A 19,076-nucleotide genomic window follows, 5' to 3' on the forward strand; every position below is an offset into this window, starting at 1 on the left:
TGGAACTTTTCGAAGGTGTCTGTTTTTTCATCACACGAATGACAGAAAACTACTGAACTCAGAATATCGACTCATGTTTCATATGCGCCTCACTTTTGTTGAAAATCGTTTTGTTTTTGTTTTTATTCCGATCGCGATTGCGCTAAACTTTGTAATTTCCGGCGCTTTCAGTTAATCATTTTGAACGCGGCAAAAACCAGTGAGAAATCGAGACATTTCTAAATTAATTGGATCCAGGACCCAGATGACGAAAGCGCCGTCAGAAAGAAACATACATCACCCGGACTTCAACTAGTGTAATATGGCATGATGAGTATACAGGTTTCCTGATTGGCTATCAATATATCAGGTGTTCGGTTGCTACCATCTTATTTTATTTTTAATAATAATTTGACAATGACTGTGAATAAAATTCAGTAATTCAATCATTCGATCCCACATTTCACACAAAAATAATCCTAAAATTTGAATCAAAATCTGTAGCCAATTGCGACTATTTGGTTGAAAATCATCAACGAAATTATTATAAACAATTAAAATGTACAAAATTATAGAACAATTGTGGTTGCGACTAGTACTCAATGTACAAAATGTACTCAAATAACACGTAAAACACCGATTATGACAGTTTTGTCGTTCTCGTGATGTAAATCAATCATTTATTCGAATTGCTATTTTTAGAACATACACAATATTTCCGCCATTATTCTACAGATGTTATTCATTGCGACTAAATGAAATCATTCACCGTTATGATGTCATCCGTATATATTCAATGACTTGAGCTGATTTATGAAGATATCGAGGTTGCGGTGTGCTATGCAACAAGGAATGACCATTTGAGAGATACAGTGTCACGTTTTATTCTTGTCCCAGTACGTCATCAGGCCCACCATTTTGTTCATCGTTGTCACCGTGCGCCAAGTAACTTATAATACTGAATCTGGGTGAAACTTTTTTTTTGAATAATACATAGTGGATGTCAAGTAAAATCACAACTATATTTTATTGTTAGTAATAACCTTCAAAAAATATCAGTAAAATTAATATAAAATATAAAAATTGCCACTCCTATTCTGAATCGTAACCTTGAATTTTGAGGGACGAAGGAAAATATCAGTATACAAATTTCTATAAAATGTCCCCGTTATAGCTGTGGTTTCACAGACTGTAATACTGGACAACATATGCCCACTTCATCTTGGTGGGTACTAGTATCCATTTTCTCCGAAGTACCAAACCCGTGTATGACAGATCACAAAGTCAATTACAAGGAATAAGCTTGAGTTTGGGATTAGTGCCACGGAGAGGCGACCAAAGCTATTTTATTAATCTCTCGGGGTATCGTTGCCTATACAGCATATTTATATTATTATATTTTCGTCTGCGCACATTATTATTTTTTTCCACATTTGCCGGTAATATAACACAAAGGGCAGACGATATTCCGAATTTTGATACAAGTCGTATTTATATTTATGGTACAAGCGACTCTGACTGTGGTTTTAAACATGTTTCCGTCAGAGCTTTTGAGTCAATGCGAAGAAACTTACAATACTGTACCTGATTGGCTACCCTAATATCTAACAATCTGACCAATCAGAGAGTAGCTTTTTGTTTACAGTTTTTTTTTTTTCAACATGTGAAATTCTGCCTTGTATTCGAGTACGTGTGCTTCGACTCAGCTGCAGTGGAGCTGAAGACGCGCTCGATACTGAACTACTGTGAAATACTTTATTTTAGCTGGAATTAATTTTCGCTGAAAAGGCATTTTGGGTGTTTTATATGGAATTTATTTTCACTATTTTTTGACGAGTTGAATGTGAAATATAGGGAAAAAAGTATATTCGCTGGAATTTATTTTCACGGAATCATCCTTTCAGCGAAAATAGCGAAAATAAATTCCAAGCGAAAATAAAGTATTCCACAGTATACATTATTCAGGTATTATCATTTGTAAAGTACCAAAATGTCAAGGGTCATTGAGCTTAGAAACCTAATACACATGTCTGCTTTAAAAAAATCATCCAATTATCAAGAAGACGTGATATCATTACTGTAGAAAATGTCAAAACGAAGCGGTCGTCGTATTTATCAAGTGTAGCGTAAAACAAATCTATCTGGTATCTGCATCAATGTAATTGTATACCACAAACTAATTATCGAAAATAACTGTTGTCTATAAAGTTTGGCTAAAGACCAACAGTAATCTTGAATAAATATTGTAATAATCCTCGGAATCACCGTGTTTTGTTATTATTGTAATTATGAGTGTATGATCGATTATATAACATGCACCTATCGTAATGAGTCTGAACGTTGATGGCGTAGTGATTTATGGTCGTCAGTAAAACTTGAGTGAAAAGTAAATACTAAAAATGGTCACGTGTTATGCATAGTTACAACAAATTAAAATCAAATGTCAAGTAGTATAGCCCCTTTCCGGTCCCCTAGCAGCAACGCCACGATGCCCCGATACATATGTATCTCCGAAAAACGTCCGTTTTTTGCGCCACAGTCAGAATCTGAATATAGGTCTACCACAGTCAGCTGGCGCACGCGTGATAATAAAATAAATGCGATATTTACTATATGGGGCCGCCATCTTGAATGCAGCATAAAACTAAATAAGAGACAAGTTGTGAAACGCGTTTTTCAGATTCCTACAAATCAGGAATAAAATGCCAATCTTGAATACGAACACCTAATTACACGAAGAACATAGAACACTTTCCTGGGGGTATTTGAAACCAAAAAATTGTCATTCCAGCTCAGCAGCCAATCAGCGACGGCCTTACAGTTAGATGATAATTTCGGTGGGGCTCATACTATGAGTATATAAAACACCAAATAAAAACTATTGGATGACACCACGGAAAATCGTAAAAAAGTTGTTCGTTTCCGTATTTGTGCTGTGCGAAGCGGGGTATTTGGGGTCGGGGAAGATGTATACGTATACCTGCGTAGCATATCTACCGCCAACCACAATCCCTATATCATGCAGATAGAGGGACTGTGCGCTAACCCAGAAAAGTACATATACTCCACGAGAGACGGTGGTATACCACACTGGGAGGGCTCACTTGCAGTCCACTCATTCCTCTTTCCGTAATGACAACTACGCAACGTAGACTGGTTACTAAGGCGGGTGTTTGTTTATAGTGACTTCGACTGGGGGTAACGTAGTTTATGAAAGACCTGATTGTATACGTGTGAATTTTATAGTGACTCAGGCTCATTATCGTTCACCGTGCAATGAGAAATAGCTCGCACACGCATCGAATGGTATTAAAGGGCGGTGGTCGTCGCGCCTCGTCTTGTTCGACGTTTATAACGCGTGTAAAATACATTGTTTGTTCACATGAAATTCTAACACGCGCAGCGCGACGACCGCCGTCCTTTGAGTAAATTACTTCTATCACGATAAAGGGGATATGCGTCACAGTTTCGGATTATTGAAGTTTTCAACCGGGAATTAATATAAATAACAACGGCGAATGCCACGAGGACTGAATTCTCGACTGCACAGCTAGATTTCGTGGAACAGATGAACACTACCTTCGTTTTAGCATGTCAATACTTATATATATTTTTTTCTTTTATTAATTTGAACTATGATCTTCAGAGAGAAAGAGATAATTAAATATTATCACTGCTTACTGTGTTCTATACTGGTCGTGATCTATTCGGGGGTGATCAAGTTGTTTAGAATATAAATAAGTAAAAATATGATTTTTTTGGTTTTGGTGATGCTGTGACTATTTTCGACTTGGATATTTTTATTTTGACATTATCTAAATGATAAAACTGTGAATTTAAAACCTACTGAATATGCCTGAAATGCTACTAAATCAGTGAAATTTAACCCAGTGAAAATTAGTCATTTTACAGTATTATGGAAGATTAACGTTCATGGTGGGATTGCGCATACAGACTGACTGGATGAACTTGAATGAATGAATTAATCATTAATTAAAAATGTTGCGTTCGCAGGCCGAACAGTAGTACAATGTATTTGTTAGGTAAACAAATCAAAACCACCGATTATTATTGTACGTTTGACAATGTTATTGTTTCATAGAACAAACACTCAAATGTATGCTACAAAAAAGCGTATCATGATAAACCATAGACTAGTCAAGTATTTGTCAATATATACATCAAAAACATATTCTCATTAATTTTGAATTATTAAGAATTTTGATTAAGTTCAAGTGAAACCAATCATATCAACACAATTAAAAAATAAAACAAAACTATAAAAATCAAAATAAGGATCAAATAAAGGATTGAATATGAATAATGAGTATGTAAATTAGTTGCATGAGTATAAGTAAATACTGTAAATGCATTAATAAATCCACTGTTTTTAAGTTAACTATTTGTACTCATATGTAAATCCGCTAATTTAAAATAGATCCACATGAATATGTGAATATTAGAACTAGTTGTTTTCCTACCAAGTTCATCTCGAAATTACTTAAAGCATGAATAGAGTGAAATTAATTAAATGCCAATACGATGGTCTTACAGTATTGCATGGAAGGTACTGTATTCTCAAGATTACAGCTATTCTATGTGAAGTCGGAGTGAAAAATTGTAATTGTAAGTTATTTGAATTTTAGCCTGTAACGAGTTACCCAGACGCACCAATTGGGTCCATGCTTTGTTGCACTACAATTTTATCCCGTGTTGAAATGTCAAGGTCGGGAAACCATGCAAGTATACGGCGGTGTTTAATTAACCCTCGGTTACTAGTAACCGTGATTAACCTCGAAATAACGAAACTGGAGATGCAATATGGTCGAGAAAATGTATGTTTTTATTTTGTCGTTGGATATTGTATATCGATTACTACATTGGACTATGATTTATCATGACCTGAAAACACTGTTCTTGTGTCGATCGGAGGTTTCGTTAGATGATAGAACTGACGAAATATTAGCCAATATTCATAATACCGACAATAACTATCATTGCGCATGCGCATTAGTGGTTTTGATTTTCATCTAACGAATACTGTGCAATGTGTGTCCTGCAAACGCAATATAATTTGGTCTACAGTATGAAGTACTGAACAGCAATTTCAAAAATACGTTTTCATTCACGTAGTACATTTAAATTGATCGTACACAATTTCCCCGGTTCATTCCAAACACGGTTTATTGAAGCCATTCCATATAACCTTAGATAACTAATGTTACTAGTCTGAGGCATAACCCGAGACGAATGAAGGTTCCCAATGTATCGGTGGGTTGAATGGCCGATACGACGACAGTTTGCTCATACAGGAAGGCATGGCATTATTCACTTAGCTAGGGGGTTCGTAACCAATATGGCGACGTCCATAGAGTAGGTGTATTTCGTCTGAACGATTTGTTTATCATGACGATTTTAAAAGAATACTAAACGTTTTTAATCTATCGCAGCTGACCCTACTTGGTAAGTAACCCATGAAATTGCAAATTTTGGTTTTAATGCGTCAAGTTTGACTGCGTGCCAAGTGAAAACCGCACAAAATCAATGCATTCTTAAAAGTCTGCGTGCATGCTCATTTCGTCACAGAATTCAGTCGCTTTTGCGCATCCTTGGACTGGACTATGACTCATTCGTCGTCTGTTCCGGATAGCTGGTTTCATTTCCCGGATCCACGTAATTCCTTGCGGATTTCATTGCTTATAATTTGAGTGTAAAAAGTATTTATTGCTTCTTTTGTGTGGCGTGATCAAATTGCTTCCGCAGTGTTAATTTTGGTAGACTGAGATAAAACATACAATAAACACTTTCAAGCAGACTGCTGCGTCGTCTGCATACACACAGTCTTTCGAACACTATAACTCACCGAGTTAATAACATGTCCCTTTAAAATTTAAACTTATTCAAAATGTGATTTTGTTCTGTTTTTGTATGCTTTTTTTTCTTTTCTTTTCTTCTGTATAATATTTTTAAAAACGAAAGAAATTAAAATATGTTATTCACTTGTGTTTAAAAAAAAGGAAAAGAAAAAATGAATGTTTATTATAATGATCAGTGATTGCATGTGATATTATCTTCTCTGAACTTTCTCAGTGTTCAGTATTTGAATTATAAAATTAATACTAGTCTACATAAAAAAGCCAACCTCCACTAATATGGAAAAATACAATATAGCATTTTGTGAGGTAAACAAAACGTTCAGTAGCTATAAGCATTCCGGGATAGAGAAATTAATTCAATTATTGTCATTCTGAACACAGAATTGAACTTGAGAACTAACTCAATATATCAATACAGCACTTTTATTCAGAAAAACAATTTTTGCTTAATTTGATATCTTCATGGCATTTTTGAAAATAAAATTTTGCATGGAAATGGAAATTTGTCTCGCTCAAAATAAAAGCAGTTTACAATAAATCCTATTATCAGACAAGTAAATATACATGTACATGTAAAACTTTCCACAATCGTTGAAAATTGACCAATTGCTGTGTATGGAATCATAACCCTCTTTCAACCGTAATCCTGTGCAATTTCAATGTGAAATTTTCCATAAAATACAGATTAAAGATTCATGAATCAAAGTGACTATCTGAATTATAGTATTTATAGTTGGCCTTCCCACTAATTATTGTTATCACAATGAAATTAATAAAATTAGTTGGTATTGCAAGAAATCCTGAAATATTAGTGGCGTTCACATTACAGATCTTGACACGGGTTGAGAGTAGGGGCCGCGTGGGGACGTGCTGAAACATGTGTGTGGGGGTTGGGACCAAGTTGGCATATGCTGAAAAAAGCTTGATCTCTTTCCCAGTAGAGGGCCGGGCCGAAACTCGGCATGTGCCAAGATTTGCTGCGTAAAATTTGGAACAAACTGAAATGATGCCTTTGGTAGTGAACCAAAGAGAAAATATACTGATTCATATGACATGGCGGCAGAAGGAAGTGCAGCTATCTTGCTGAAAAAGATTTGATCCCTCTACAGGGAATGTGGTCTGATGCTGAAGTAATAAATGATTGAATGTCGAACTTTGTTGGTAACACATATTTATGGGCTGGTACTACCATTTTTTTTGCAATGCTACATCAACATGAAAAATGACTGTTCTTTGAATCCTTCTTTGCTGTTCATGTGCATGATGACTCATAACAAAAACCATTAAAGCAAATAGCATACAGACACACACATCCATATGCGTATCATCTGCCATGTTTGGATCAACTAACAGATTGACGAATAAGGGTGTGATTTTGGCACAAGCCTAGTGGGTTCTAAGTGGGTCCTGATGCAAGTCCCTACTAATGTGAATGCAACTGCTGTAATCTGTTTGCAAAGATCCTCTGACATGAACATAGCTAGGAAAGCAGTGAAGCTAGCCTGCACTGAAGGTCGTTGAGTCTAATCATCGAATCAAACAATAGCTCTTGTGTGTGTGTGTGTGTGTGTGTGTGTGTGTGTGTGTGTGTGAAGCACACAAGGGAGTTATTGAGTCTGTTATTTCTGTATGTGCAAGTGTGTATGTGTAAACAAACCCTCAAAAGGCAGATTGACCGGATTTTGAGCCAGTTTGTACCTAGATACTTTTGGGCAATGTACAAATATGATTAGTTGTGAGGCTAGGTATTTGTGTTTAAGTAGCTAATTTGCATATACATCACATTTCAGGCTGTGTAAACAAGATCAGTTTTTGATCAAATTTGGAATCTAGATACATTGGGGTAATGTGCAAATATGTGATTAGATTTAGGGCCACATTCGTGTCACCTTTTCTGACTGTTAAGTTCTCTGATTTTAACTATGATTTTTAATATTATAATCTTGCAAGGCCATTTGCTTGCATCTTTTCGATTTCAGGAATCTATTAGATACGATTTCTCATAAACTGTACAACATTAAGGTTTTCTATAGATCCTAACAAATAGGGAACATGTTGCATACAAACTGAACATGGGGATAAAAATGAAATTCATATATCACTCTGACTGTATCAAATTATACTAAACAAACTAAAGATTAGTTAAGGTTATTCACAGCTAATACTGGAGATAATTTTTACGAGAAGCAGTATATATTTTCCCGAGCATGTAGCATGCTTTAAGGTCTGAAGGGTGCTTGACTTGCTCAGAAAAGTTCAAGGTTAAAGGGTTACTTGACATTCTCATATAGGTTCAAGGGTTACTGGACATGCTCAGAAAGGGTCATGAGGTACTGGAACTGCTCAGATAGGTTGAAGGGTTACAGGACATGCTCAGAAAGGGTCAAGGGGGTATTGGAACTGCCCAGATAGGTTCAAGGGTTACTGGACATGCTCAGATAGGTTCAAGGGTTACTGGACATGCTCAGAAAGGGTCAAGGGGGTATTGGAACTGCCCAGATAGGTTCAAGGGTTACTGGACATGCTCAGTACTGGACATGCTTGACATGGACATGCTCAGATAGGTTCAAGGGTAACTTGACATTCTCATATAGATTCAAGGGTTACTGGACATGCCCAGAAAGGGTCAAGGGGGTATTGGAACTGCCCAGATAGGTTCAAGGATTACTGGACATGCTCAGTACTGGACATGCTTGACATGGACATGCTCAGATAGATTCAAGGGCTACTGGACATGCTCAGATAGGTTCAAGGGTTACTGGACATGCTCAGAAAGGGTTAATGGGTACTGGAACTGCTCAGATAGGTTCAAGGGTTACTGCTCTGATAGGTTCAAGGGTTACTGGACATGCTCAGTACTGGACATGCTTGAAATCGACATGTTCAGATAGGTTCAAGGGTTACTGGACATGCTCAGAAAGGGTCAAGAGATACTGCTCTGATAGGTTCAAGGGTTACTGGACATACTCAGAAAGCTTTAGGGGTAATGCACGTGCTCATAAAGGTTCAAGGTATACTAAATAGAGACATTATGTGTATTTGGAGAAAAATTAATACAGAAATTATCAAAAAAACATCAAATTGTGCGAAATGTTGCATCAAAATGTTGGCAGAGAATACGTCTTTCAAAGTGTTAATTTTAAGGAGTGTGTTGACAATTGTATTCTCCTTCAAGGTAGAAGCCCTTTTCATCATTTTTGAGAAAGTTGGTCATAAATCACATGACAATGTTCATTGGTTTATTATGTAAAATCATGAAGCTATTTTCCTATGTTACCATAAAATAGCATTCTTTTGTGAGTTACTAGTACTATGATGTATTTTGAGAAACTTTCCTAAAATTAAAAAAAAAATCGCTATCTCTAGAACAATTCATAGAACACAAAAATTGTGTATTTTGCCACATTTTGAATTTTGAAATAATTGAAAAAACAAAAAGTACCACATAACTCATATTATATAGTTTTTTCAGCTTATGTCACCAGCCTACAATTTAAGATATGACATTATTTTTGCATAGGAACCTATGGTAAAAGTGTTATAATAGTGACAAAATGGCCACTATCCACTAAAATGCAACCATCATTTCCTCAAAAATTAAGCTGGTGACCCCTAACTTGTTTTAAGTCAATATAGTTTCAATGCTCAGAAGTACAATTTATTGGAAAATGAATAAATTCTGCGTATTTGTAATCATGAGTAAGCTTCTACCTTGAGTCTGTTACAATGTAAACTAATCCCACAGCTGTGTTTCTTGTATATTACCACCCATTGCCAGATAATTACTTCCTCCCATCCTGGCTGGTATCCCTGTGGTTCCCCCAGCTAATTGCCCAAGTTTAAAGGCATCCATTGTTCTTGCTACACATTTTTTTCTCTTGGAAGCTGAATTCTATAATTCACAAGAATTTTAGCTCGGGAAAAAGTTTAAATATATATATTCTTTTCTGTATGTGTTTGTAAATTTCTGAAAAATTAAAAAGGTTAGACAAGCCACCCTTTTATTTTTCTGAAAAAGTTGGACTTGTTGACTCATTGTATAAAAGAGCCTGGCTTTTAAATGGTGCTTTGGCAACTGTACAGACATGTGACTGGCTTGCATCTGGCATGTGACTGACTTGCATCTGACATGTGACTGACTTGCATCTGGCATGTGACTGACTTGCATCTGACATGTGACTGACTTGCATCTGACATGCGACTGACTTGCATCTGGCATGCGACTGACTTGCATCTGACATGTGACTGACTTGCATCTGACATGTGACTGACTTGCATTTGACATGCGACTGACTTGCATCTGGCATGTGACTGACTTGCATCTGACATGTGACTTGACTTGCATCTGGCATGCGACTGACTTGCATCTGACATGTGACTAGAATAGTGAATCACATGCTATTTTAGTCACAAATACATATGGAGTAACATTCACTCACATATTTGCATTACTGATACGGGATACATACTGTAAACCGTTTTATTTTCGTTGCTAGTTTTTGCAACCAGAGAACTTATTTCACTGACATTTAATTTCACTATTTTGTGGCTTTGATCAATTTCACTGGGTTCATAAACCTGGCAGAAAAACAATGATTTCTATTTTTACATTTTCGCATGGATTTGATTTTACTTGTTTGCGAAAATAGCCAAAATTAAAAGGCAGTGGTCATCACACAGCATATAATCGAATTTCATGTAAATAAGCAATGTATTTTACACGCGTTGGCCATGAGTCCTATATTCAACACAACGCGGCGTGACGACCACCGCCTTTTGAAAACGAGCAAATAATTAATGCGTTTATAATATTTGTAAGGATGAGATTTTAAGAATTATTTCTTAACAACTTGTAAATGCCAAATTTGTCATATTTCACAATAATTATATGAACCTTCTGTGCATATTATTCTTATTAATGCCGTTTTGTTACCTTTCATAAAATACTTCTGTGTATAATAATTAAGCAATTTGCATACCATTTATACCTTTTGAATGCCAAAGTCAAATTTTGCCTCCTTTCACAAAATACTTTTGTAAACCTTCTGTACATATTAGTTAGGTAATTTGCATATCATTCCTATCAATGCCAAGTCAAATTTTGTTACCTTTCATAAAATACTTCTGTGTACATTAATTAGCTAATTTGTATATGCCAAGTCAAATTTTGCCATTTTTCACAAAAAGAAACATGTAAAATTTTGTCCTTATTTTTTTGACAAATTTGATCAAGGGTTTAACAAATTTGATCAATAAATAGTCCCATATTGTGCATTGTCAATATATTTAGGGGCTTTAACATAAGTATTCTCAGGTCACTCAATTTCGTGACCAACATTTCTTAAAATGTATTTAGTAGATTTTTCACTATTTTGAATGGCTTTGTAGAATTCTAAAAAATCTCCTCCATCTTGTTTCTATGTGAATTTCCTTCTTCCTCTTCCATATCCTGTTAATAGGAGGAGGGGTGGGGCCTCAACCCAGCTTCCAAAGATATACATGTACCCTCCATCCTCAAGTTCAATAACCATTTTCTTTTATCCCTATAGTACAATCATGGCGTCAAAACGTGGACACCAAGACCAAGACCCAGATTACCTTGATGATGCCGAACCCAGGAAGTTACAACGCAGGCTTGAGGAAGGAGGTATGAACTCACACACCCCTCTATTGAAATGGACTAGCCCACCCTAGGAGATTGATCTTTTGGTGTGTCAGCATGGCATGTCTCAGGAGTATATATTAGTCATACTAACTCATCTTGCTATTGTCTTATTCCAAGGTTACCTCATAACAGTAAACACTGTTTAGTTTGATCATTCAGTAAACGTACATTGTACAGAGAACAGCAACATGTATGGTTCACTGTGGAATAGTTGGGTGAAAATGTCAAACTTGAGATATGAAACATTAATTCCTTCCATAACATGCTATTTCGCTATTATCTACAATATTTACTTATATTTAATTCAATGAGATAAATAATTATACTGAAACACATATTAAATTGAGACAAGTCTATACTCCAAATGTCTTTTGTTGTATATATATTGTATATTTAGACTTTTTCATAAATTTATAAAAACTAGAAAGAGAATATCCATTGGGGATAATTTCAGCAAAACTGTGGTTAATTTTGCATATTGATAAAAACCCAGGAAATAATTAAGTTTTGAATAGAGAAAATGTGTATTCACTGTGTTTTTATTTTAACGCATTTATATATCTGATGTATAAGCGAAAAATAAAACCTAGTTAAAAATTAAGTCTTGTACAGTTAACCAAACAATTTGTTTGAGTTTAGACAGGTTTCATGGTCACCTGTCAACCTTTGTTTTGCATGGTAGCTTGTATTTTTCATTAAGTTTTCAGTTTTTTACCACTAGAGGGTGTACTTTAATTTTTACGTGGCAGCCTGAAATGTTTACAGTGTTTCTCATTTTAACCACTAGAGGGCGCACTATTATAAGGTTAAACCTATCAACATTTTGTATCCTCGGGGGGCGGAGCTACGTCACGGACGTTCTACGTTGCTAAGACGCGCACCACTGTACCACGTATTTCTATGGGCTTTGTGCGCGCTGCTGTGGAACGCCGGTGGAACCGGTGAAAATTCGAGAAAACAACACAAACTCAACTTTGAAGTAATCCTGAACAACCAAATTTATATATGTTACACACGTAAGGCTAATCTTGTTGCACTGTTCAGAGGAGTCTCAACAATCATCCCAAAGTACCGTTTTCTGCGAGTTTTGGGCCTTTGTTTTCACCGTCGCGGGTTGCCAGGCGGTGAAAATGCCCGGATGTCCGCCCGAGGATAGTTGCCTGAAATGTTTATTGTTTCTAGTCGAAGCAACTAGAGAGTGCAATAATAGCAGTTTGAACCCGTCAACTTTTTTTTATGGTAATCTGAAATGCTGGTGTTTCTAATTGTTCCATTAGAGGGTTCATTATTACCGGTATATAAGCTTGAAGTTGAAAAGTTTTTTCTATGAAGTCATTACTCTTTCATTGAAAAATAATGTAGTGAAAATAAGTCTTCCACAGTAATGTGGAGGATAGATAAGTAATTATAATTATCCACAAGTGAAAATAAGTCTTCAACAGTAATGTGGAGGATAGATAAGTGATTATAATTATCCACAAGTGATAATAAGTCTTCTACAGTAACGTGGAGGATAGATGAGTGATTATAATTATCCACAAGTGAAAATAAGTCTTCTACAGTAATGTGGAGGATAGATGAGTGATTATAATTGTTCACAAGTGAAAATAAGTCTTCTACAGTAATGTTGAGGATAGATGAGTAATTATAATTGTCCACAAGTGAAAATAAGTCTTCTACAGTAATGTTGAGGATAGATGAGTGATTATAGTTATCCACAAGTGAAAATAAGTCTTCTACAGTAACGTGGAGGATAGATGAGTGATTATAATTATCCACAAGTGAAAATAAGTCTTCTACAGTAACGTGGAGGATAGATAAGTGATTATAATTGTCCACAAGAGAAAATAAGTCTTCTACAGTAATGTTGAGGATAGATGAGTGATTATAATTATCCACAAGTGAAAATAAGTCTTCTACAGTAACGTGGAGGATAGATGAGTGATTATAATTATCCACAAGTGAAAATAAGTCTTCTACAGTAACGTGGAGGATAGATAAGTGATTATAATTGTCCACAAGAGAAAATAAGTCTTCTACAGTAATGTTGAGGATAGATGAGTGATTATAATTATCCACAAGTGAAAATAAGTCTTCTACAGTAACGTGGAGGATAGATGAGTGATTATAATTATCCACAAGTGAAAATAAGTCTTCTACAGTAATGTGGAGGATAGATGAGTGATTATAATTATCCACAAGTGAAAATAAGTCTTCTACAGTAAAGTGGAGGATAGATGAGTGATTATAATTATCCGCAAGTGAAAATAAGTCTTCTACAGTAACGTGGAGGATAGATAAGTGATTATAATTGTCCACAAGAGAAAATAAGTCTTCTACAGTAATGTTGAGGATAGATGAGTGATTATAATTATCCACAAGTGAAAATAAGTCTTCTACAGTAATGTGGAGAATAGATGAGTAATTATAATTGTTCACAAGTGAAAATAAGTCTTCGACAGTAATGTTGAGGATAGATGAGTAATTATAATTGTTCGCAAGTGAAAATAAGTCTTCTACAGTAATGTGGAGGATAGATGAGTGATTATAATTATCCACAAGTGAAAATAAGTCTTCTACAGTAATGTGGAGGATAGATGAGTGATTATAATTATCCACAAGTGAAAATAAGTCTTGTACAGTAATGTTGAGGATAGATGAGTGATTATAATTATCCACAAGTGAAAATAAGTCTTCTACAGTAATGTGGGGAATAGATAGTGATTATAATTATCCACAAGTGAAAATAAGTCTTCTACAGTAATGTTGAGGATAGATGAGTTATTATACTTATCCACAAGTGAAAATAAGTTTTCTACAGTAATGTGGGGAATAGATAGTGATTATAATTATCCACAAGTGAAAATAAGTCTTCTACAGTAATGTTGAGGATAGATGAGTTATTATACTTATCCACAAGTGAAAATAAGTCTTCTACAGTAATGTTGAGGATAGATGAGTTATTATACTTATCCACAAGTGAAAATAAGTCTTCTATAGAAATGTGGATGATAGATGAGTAGGTATAATTACCAGCAAGTGCTTTTCTGATGCGCTTGTTTGTAGTTTATAGGAGCGCAGTCGTGAAAATATTAAAAAAGTGGTTTGAAAGTAATTTGACTTTCTTTTTTTTTCAGCCAAGGAAGCAACTGTGAAGAGAATGGAAAGCATAATAAAACAACAATTTAATATTGAGATGAAAAACAAGGAGAAAGAGATTGATTTAATTGATCAGGTATGAATCCTGGGGGAGAAAAAAATAACTTTCATTTCAGTGTTTAAATATGATAACAATTCTTAGTATGTTAAATACAAATTATGTGACTTTTGAACGTTTTTGAACGCTTGTAGTTGTATGTTGCATCATGAGAATCAAGCAATGGCTTCTCCTTCTGTCTGTAAATTTAATGTATACTCCCAAAACAACAAGTTTCCTGTTTTTTAAAACTTAATATTTACACGCTTACAGCCGATTGGGCAAAGACCAAAGTGTTTTGCAATGTTGCAAGTCATCTTGCTAACTGACTGTTCGAATAATTCTCAGAACGGCTGTAAGAAAGTGAACACATAACCAATTTCCTGTTAAATATTGATGTTTTTTTGTTGTTCATAGTCCAAAATCAAGGACCTACTGTTTCACCCCAAGGCATCTGTTCGCACCAGTATCTCCAATATGAGATATGCATAAACCGATTACATTAATACTTCATGCACATATTATATAATACATACATGTATGCACATGCATTTGTTTCTTGATCCAATTCAGGATGGCCGAATGGTGGCCATTTTAAAGTAATCATCACAATCAGACATTTTTAATATTAAGGAATAGGATCTCGGTTCCAGGGCCGTATCTCTGACATGCTTTGACCAATCACATTAAAACTTTACACATATATCACACATCATATCATACATATGCACATGCATTTGTTTCAAATTTTTCCCCGATCAGATTAAAAAAGGCCAACTGGTGGCCATTTTTTTTTTCAAATTTTTCTGTTCTTGGACTGTATCTCTAACATACCTACACGAATAAACTGGCTGTCATATGAGTGTCCATCATAATAGATTTTAAACACATAAATTTTTCATATATTCTGACATATGTATTACCAGCAAAAATTGTAACACCACTCTACAATCATTCATCATAGTAACCACAATAACTTCAATTGATACATTTAAAATAGGTCATTGATTTCTTCTGCAATTGCATAAGTTTCACACTTTTTTTTTTGAAATTGTTACTACCTTATACTAAAATATGTTTGGATATTTAGATTACTAACAAATTCCCACTTTTGGTAAGGTTAGACTTAAAATACTTTAATTCTCAACAACGATGAAAGGACCAGTTACTGCGACAAAGCCTTACTTCGATACAAAACCCACTTACGGCGAAAGCTACTTATGGCGAAAGCCACTTCCCACAAAGCTACAAGTTGGTATTAAAAAAAATATTATAAAAGGTCACTGTATCATTGTCAAAAACTTGCTTTTTATGATTTCCAGTGTGATTTTTTTTACTGGATCCAATTATAGCAAAAACACACACAAAACTGATTACAACAGTATTGTTTCCTCACTTTCAATTGCATGAATTTGTTTGTTACTTTCAGCGGATCCATCAAGTCCGTTCGATGCTGGATCGTCTCAGAGCGTGTGTTGTAGCAACATATTATGGGATGGCAGGACAGAATTCAAATGGAGAGGTACTGAAAAATAACATACGTAGTGATAATCTGATAACTGCCATGGTTATTATATTTGGGGATGCAGGAAGTGATTTGCTCTGAAATAAAATTAATTAAAAAATTTCGAAATATATGACCCACTCAAATCAATGATTTTTTTTCCCAAAATTTTATTTCCAGCCAATTTGCTTCCCAGCTCTTTTTGCGATATCCTAATAAGTGTATCTATCAGCAGATTGATCCTGTCAGTGAAAAAAACGGTCTCCATCCAACTGTCCAGAAAGTTATTGAAAAATCATCATCAACTGTTGCCTTGGAAACTAGCACTGAGGATGGAGAGAGTCGTGAGATTGAGAAAGAGCATGATGAAATGGAGATTGATGACATCAAACCAACTGGAGCAAAAGGACCAAGAAACATTGGACAGGTAAAGATTGTGCATTCATAAGTCTCACAGGTGACATTAAAGCGCGGTGATCGTTGCGCAGCGCGTGTTCGAATTTCATGTAAACAAACAATGTATTTTACATGCGTTGTATACGTTGCTATGAGTCCCATATCGAACAGGACGCGGCACGACGACCACCGCCCTTTAATACATGCAGCAGGTCAGTTTCATCAAATAATCATACTCCTTAACCCTTTTAGCACCGAGGTCAACTTTTGCTTCCTCTCAAATGTTAAACTACATAATTTTTCAAAATTTTGATCAAACATGTAGCCAGTAGAAAATTATGTCCATTTGATACAAAATAATAAAAATAAATATAGAAAAATTCATAAAAACTGACATTGCATCAAAATTTTGTCTGAAAAAATTATGACGCTCAATAGCTTAATAGAGACATCTCAAAGTACCGGGTACTATAGGGTTATTTATTTGCACAATAAATTGTATTGAATTGAGATACCAGCAAAAGTATACTTTTTCAATATTTCCTTTTATTTTTTTTTTACATACATTGTATTGAACATCTCAAAGCAAAGAAACATATAACACACTGAATAACTTTAATGAAGTTTGAATAAATTACCTTTTAATAAATTAAATGTAAATTATTTTACCATACCACTACTAGTACTTTATAGCAACATGTATATAAATCATGCTACTACAAATAGACCAGTAGAAAATACTGAAAAATGAGCTGTTTTTTTCATTGTGTTTCATTTTTCCCAAGAAAACACAGCTGACATTTTCACCTTGTAGTTGTGTGTTCAACAAAATTCAAAAACTTTCTCATGTCTGCCATCATAACTTGCGTTTGAACCAAATTTGAGCAAAATCGTCCCAGGCATGTCTGAGAAATGACATTAATGCTTAGACAGATGCACAAGACATATAGATGCATGGAACCTAAATTATACCCTTTTTTCATTCCTGTGTAATTCAGAGAAAATACTATACAATCACATATAAGTCATTCCATAATGCCTCAGGTACATCAACAATTATACTCAGAAATAACTAACTCACTGCAGTAAAACTGATGAGATTCCAGCAAACACTACATCACCTAGATTTCATTGTTACACTATTATTTCTTTGTTTTCAGGATACATTTGGTGTACCATCACCACTACCAAGGAGTAAAACTGATGAGATTCCGACAAACACTGAATCATCCAGATTTCATGTCAAGAAAAGAATTGTGGTTGGTAATATTTCAAAGTAAGTATAAGTAAAATCTTGTTCAGGTAATTAGGTACTCTACAGGTTTTCCTAGGTTTACAATTGTAAATCTCACGGTTGTGGGTGGAAAGTTGTTAACCTCACAAAGCTGAAAGCGGAGCTGGGTTTATAACTTTCTATCGACAGCCACAAGGTTCAGAATTGTGGATCTAAGAGAACTTGCACAATAATTAACTCACACCCGGAAAAACATTAAAATTGAAAATTTTGCATTCAGTTGTATTGCCCCAGGCACTGCTGTTTTGGGGGGCTGCTGATATGTCTGTGCAGTATACTTAAAATTAATTGTATCCCTAATGAATTCATCTCGAGTTGTGGAAGAATTGTGGAAATTGAATGTGTTACTGTGACATGCACACGACATTGCCTTCTGCAATACACTGAATATGACAATTATAAATGTTAAATTACTTCCTAAAAATAAGATCTGTGACACATGATAATGACACACAAAATGTATAATGACTAAAAGTCAGGCGAAATCACTTAAAAACATAGTTTTCTTTCCAATAAGATAGTCAAACAATGAAAGCAAGCATGGTAAACTAGTTATTTAATGAATATTGCCATTTCCCCATGGGTAAATCAGGTAAATTCAGGAGGAAGAGACCCAGATGGAGGTCGACATACGAATATGTCACCAGGTAAATACAGGAATATGTCTACCTGTAAAAGTGTGTGAATCTGATTGGCTGTCGTGGTCTTGAGGAATAACTAATGTTTATGATGTCACCACTGTTTTACATAATTCAATATGTTGTTCCTTGCCACCAGGTATATACCACCAGATAAACGAGAAGAAAATGATCCTTCTACACATAAATGGATGGCATATGTGCGTGGACCTTTGGAGGTAAGTAATTACAAACAAAGTGGTTTGTTTAGGTTTTGTTTCCTCCAATTTTGTCTCTTATTGTCTTCAGCAAACAACATTTTAATTAAAATTTACCTCCTTGAAAACTGTACTTTGATAATTGAAAGATTAGTTTTAATTATGAGGGTAATAAATTTTTGGGGGGGGGGTCGGTGGTGGTCTTGCGGTAGCCACAGCATTTTCTATTGGCTTGTGGGTACCCCAATGAAATTAGTCAGACTTCTTTATCACTTGAGTCGCATGCACATCAGATTTTAAAACAGCAAATAAATTCATTGAATTTGTATCT

At 35.1% G+C, this 19,076-nt stretch overlaps 1 protein-coding gene across 2 annotated transcripts in view; it reads left to right on the forward strand.

The window, feature by feature from the left end:
* Window positions 1-5,313: 5,313 nt before the first annotated feature.
* LOC100366602 (YEATS domain-containing protein 2-like) overlaps window positions 5,314-19,076 on the forward strand; it is a 34,653-nt gene continuing 20,890 nt past the window's right edge. The window contains exons 1-7 of one of the 2 annotated variants that reach the window (XM_085506522.1): window positions 5,314-5,442; window positions 11,405-11,502; window positions 14,658-14,755; window positions 16,146-16,238; window positions 16,453-16,647; window positions 17,777-17,892; window positions 18,688-18,766. In XM_085506522.1, coding sequence (XP_085362648.1) covers window positions 11,412-11,502; window positions 14,658-14,755; window positions 16,146-16,238; window positions 16,453-16,647; window positions 17,777-17,892; window positions 18,688-18,766 — 672 coding nt within the window. In that variant the 5' untranslated portion in view covers window positions 5,314-5,442; window positions 11,405-11,411. The remainder of the gene's footprint in view (window positions 5,443-11,404; window positions 11,503-14,657; window positions 14,756-16,145; window positions 16,239-16,452; window positions 16,648-17,776; window positions 17,893-18,687; window positions 18,767-19,076) is intronic. The other variant, XM_002734477.4, reaches the window with a different exon arrangement.

This window comes from Saccoglossus kowalevskii, chromosome 12, assembly GCF_978046115.1.
Source record: "Saccoglossus kowalevskii chromosome 12, keSacKowa6.1, whole genome shotgun sequence".
NCBI lineage: Eukaryota > Metazoa > Hemichordata > Enteropneusta > Harrimaniidae > Saccoglossus > Saccoglossus kowalevskii.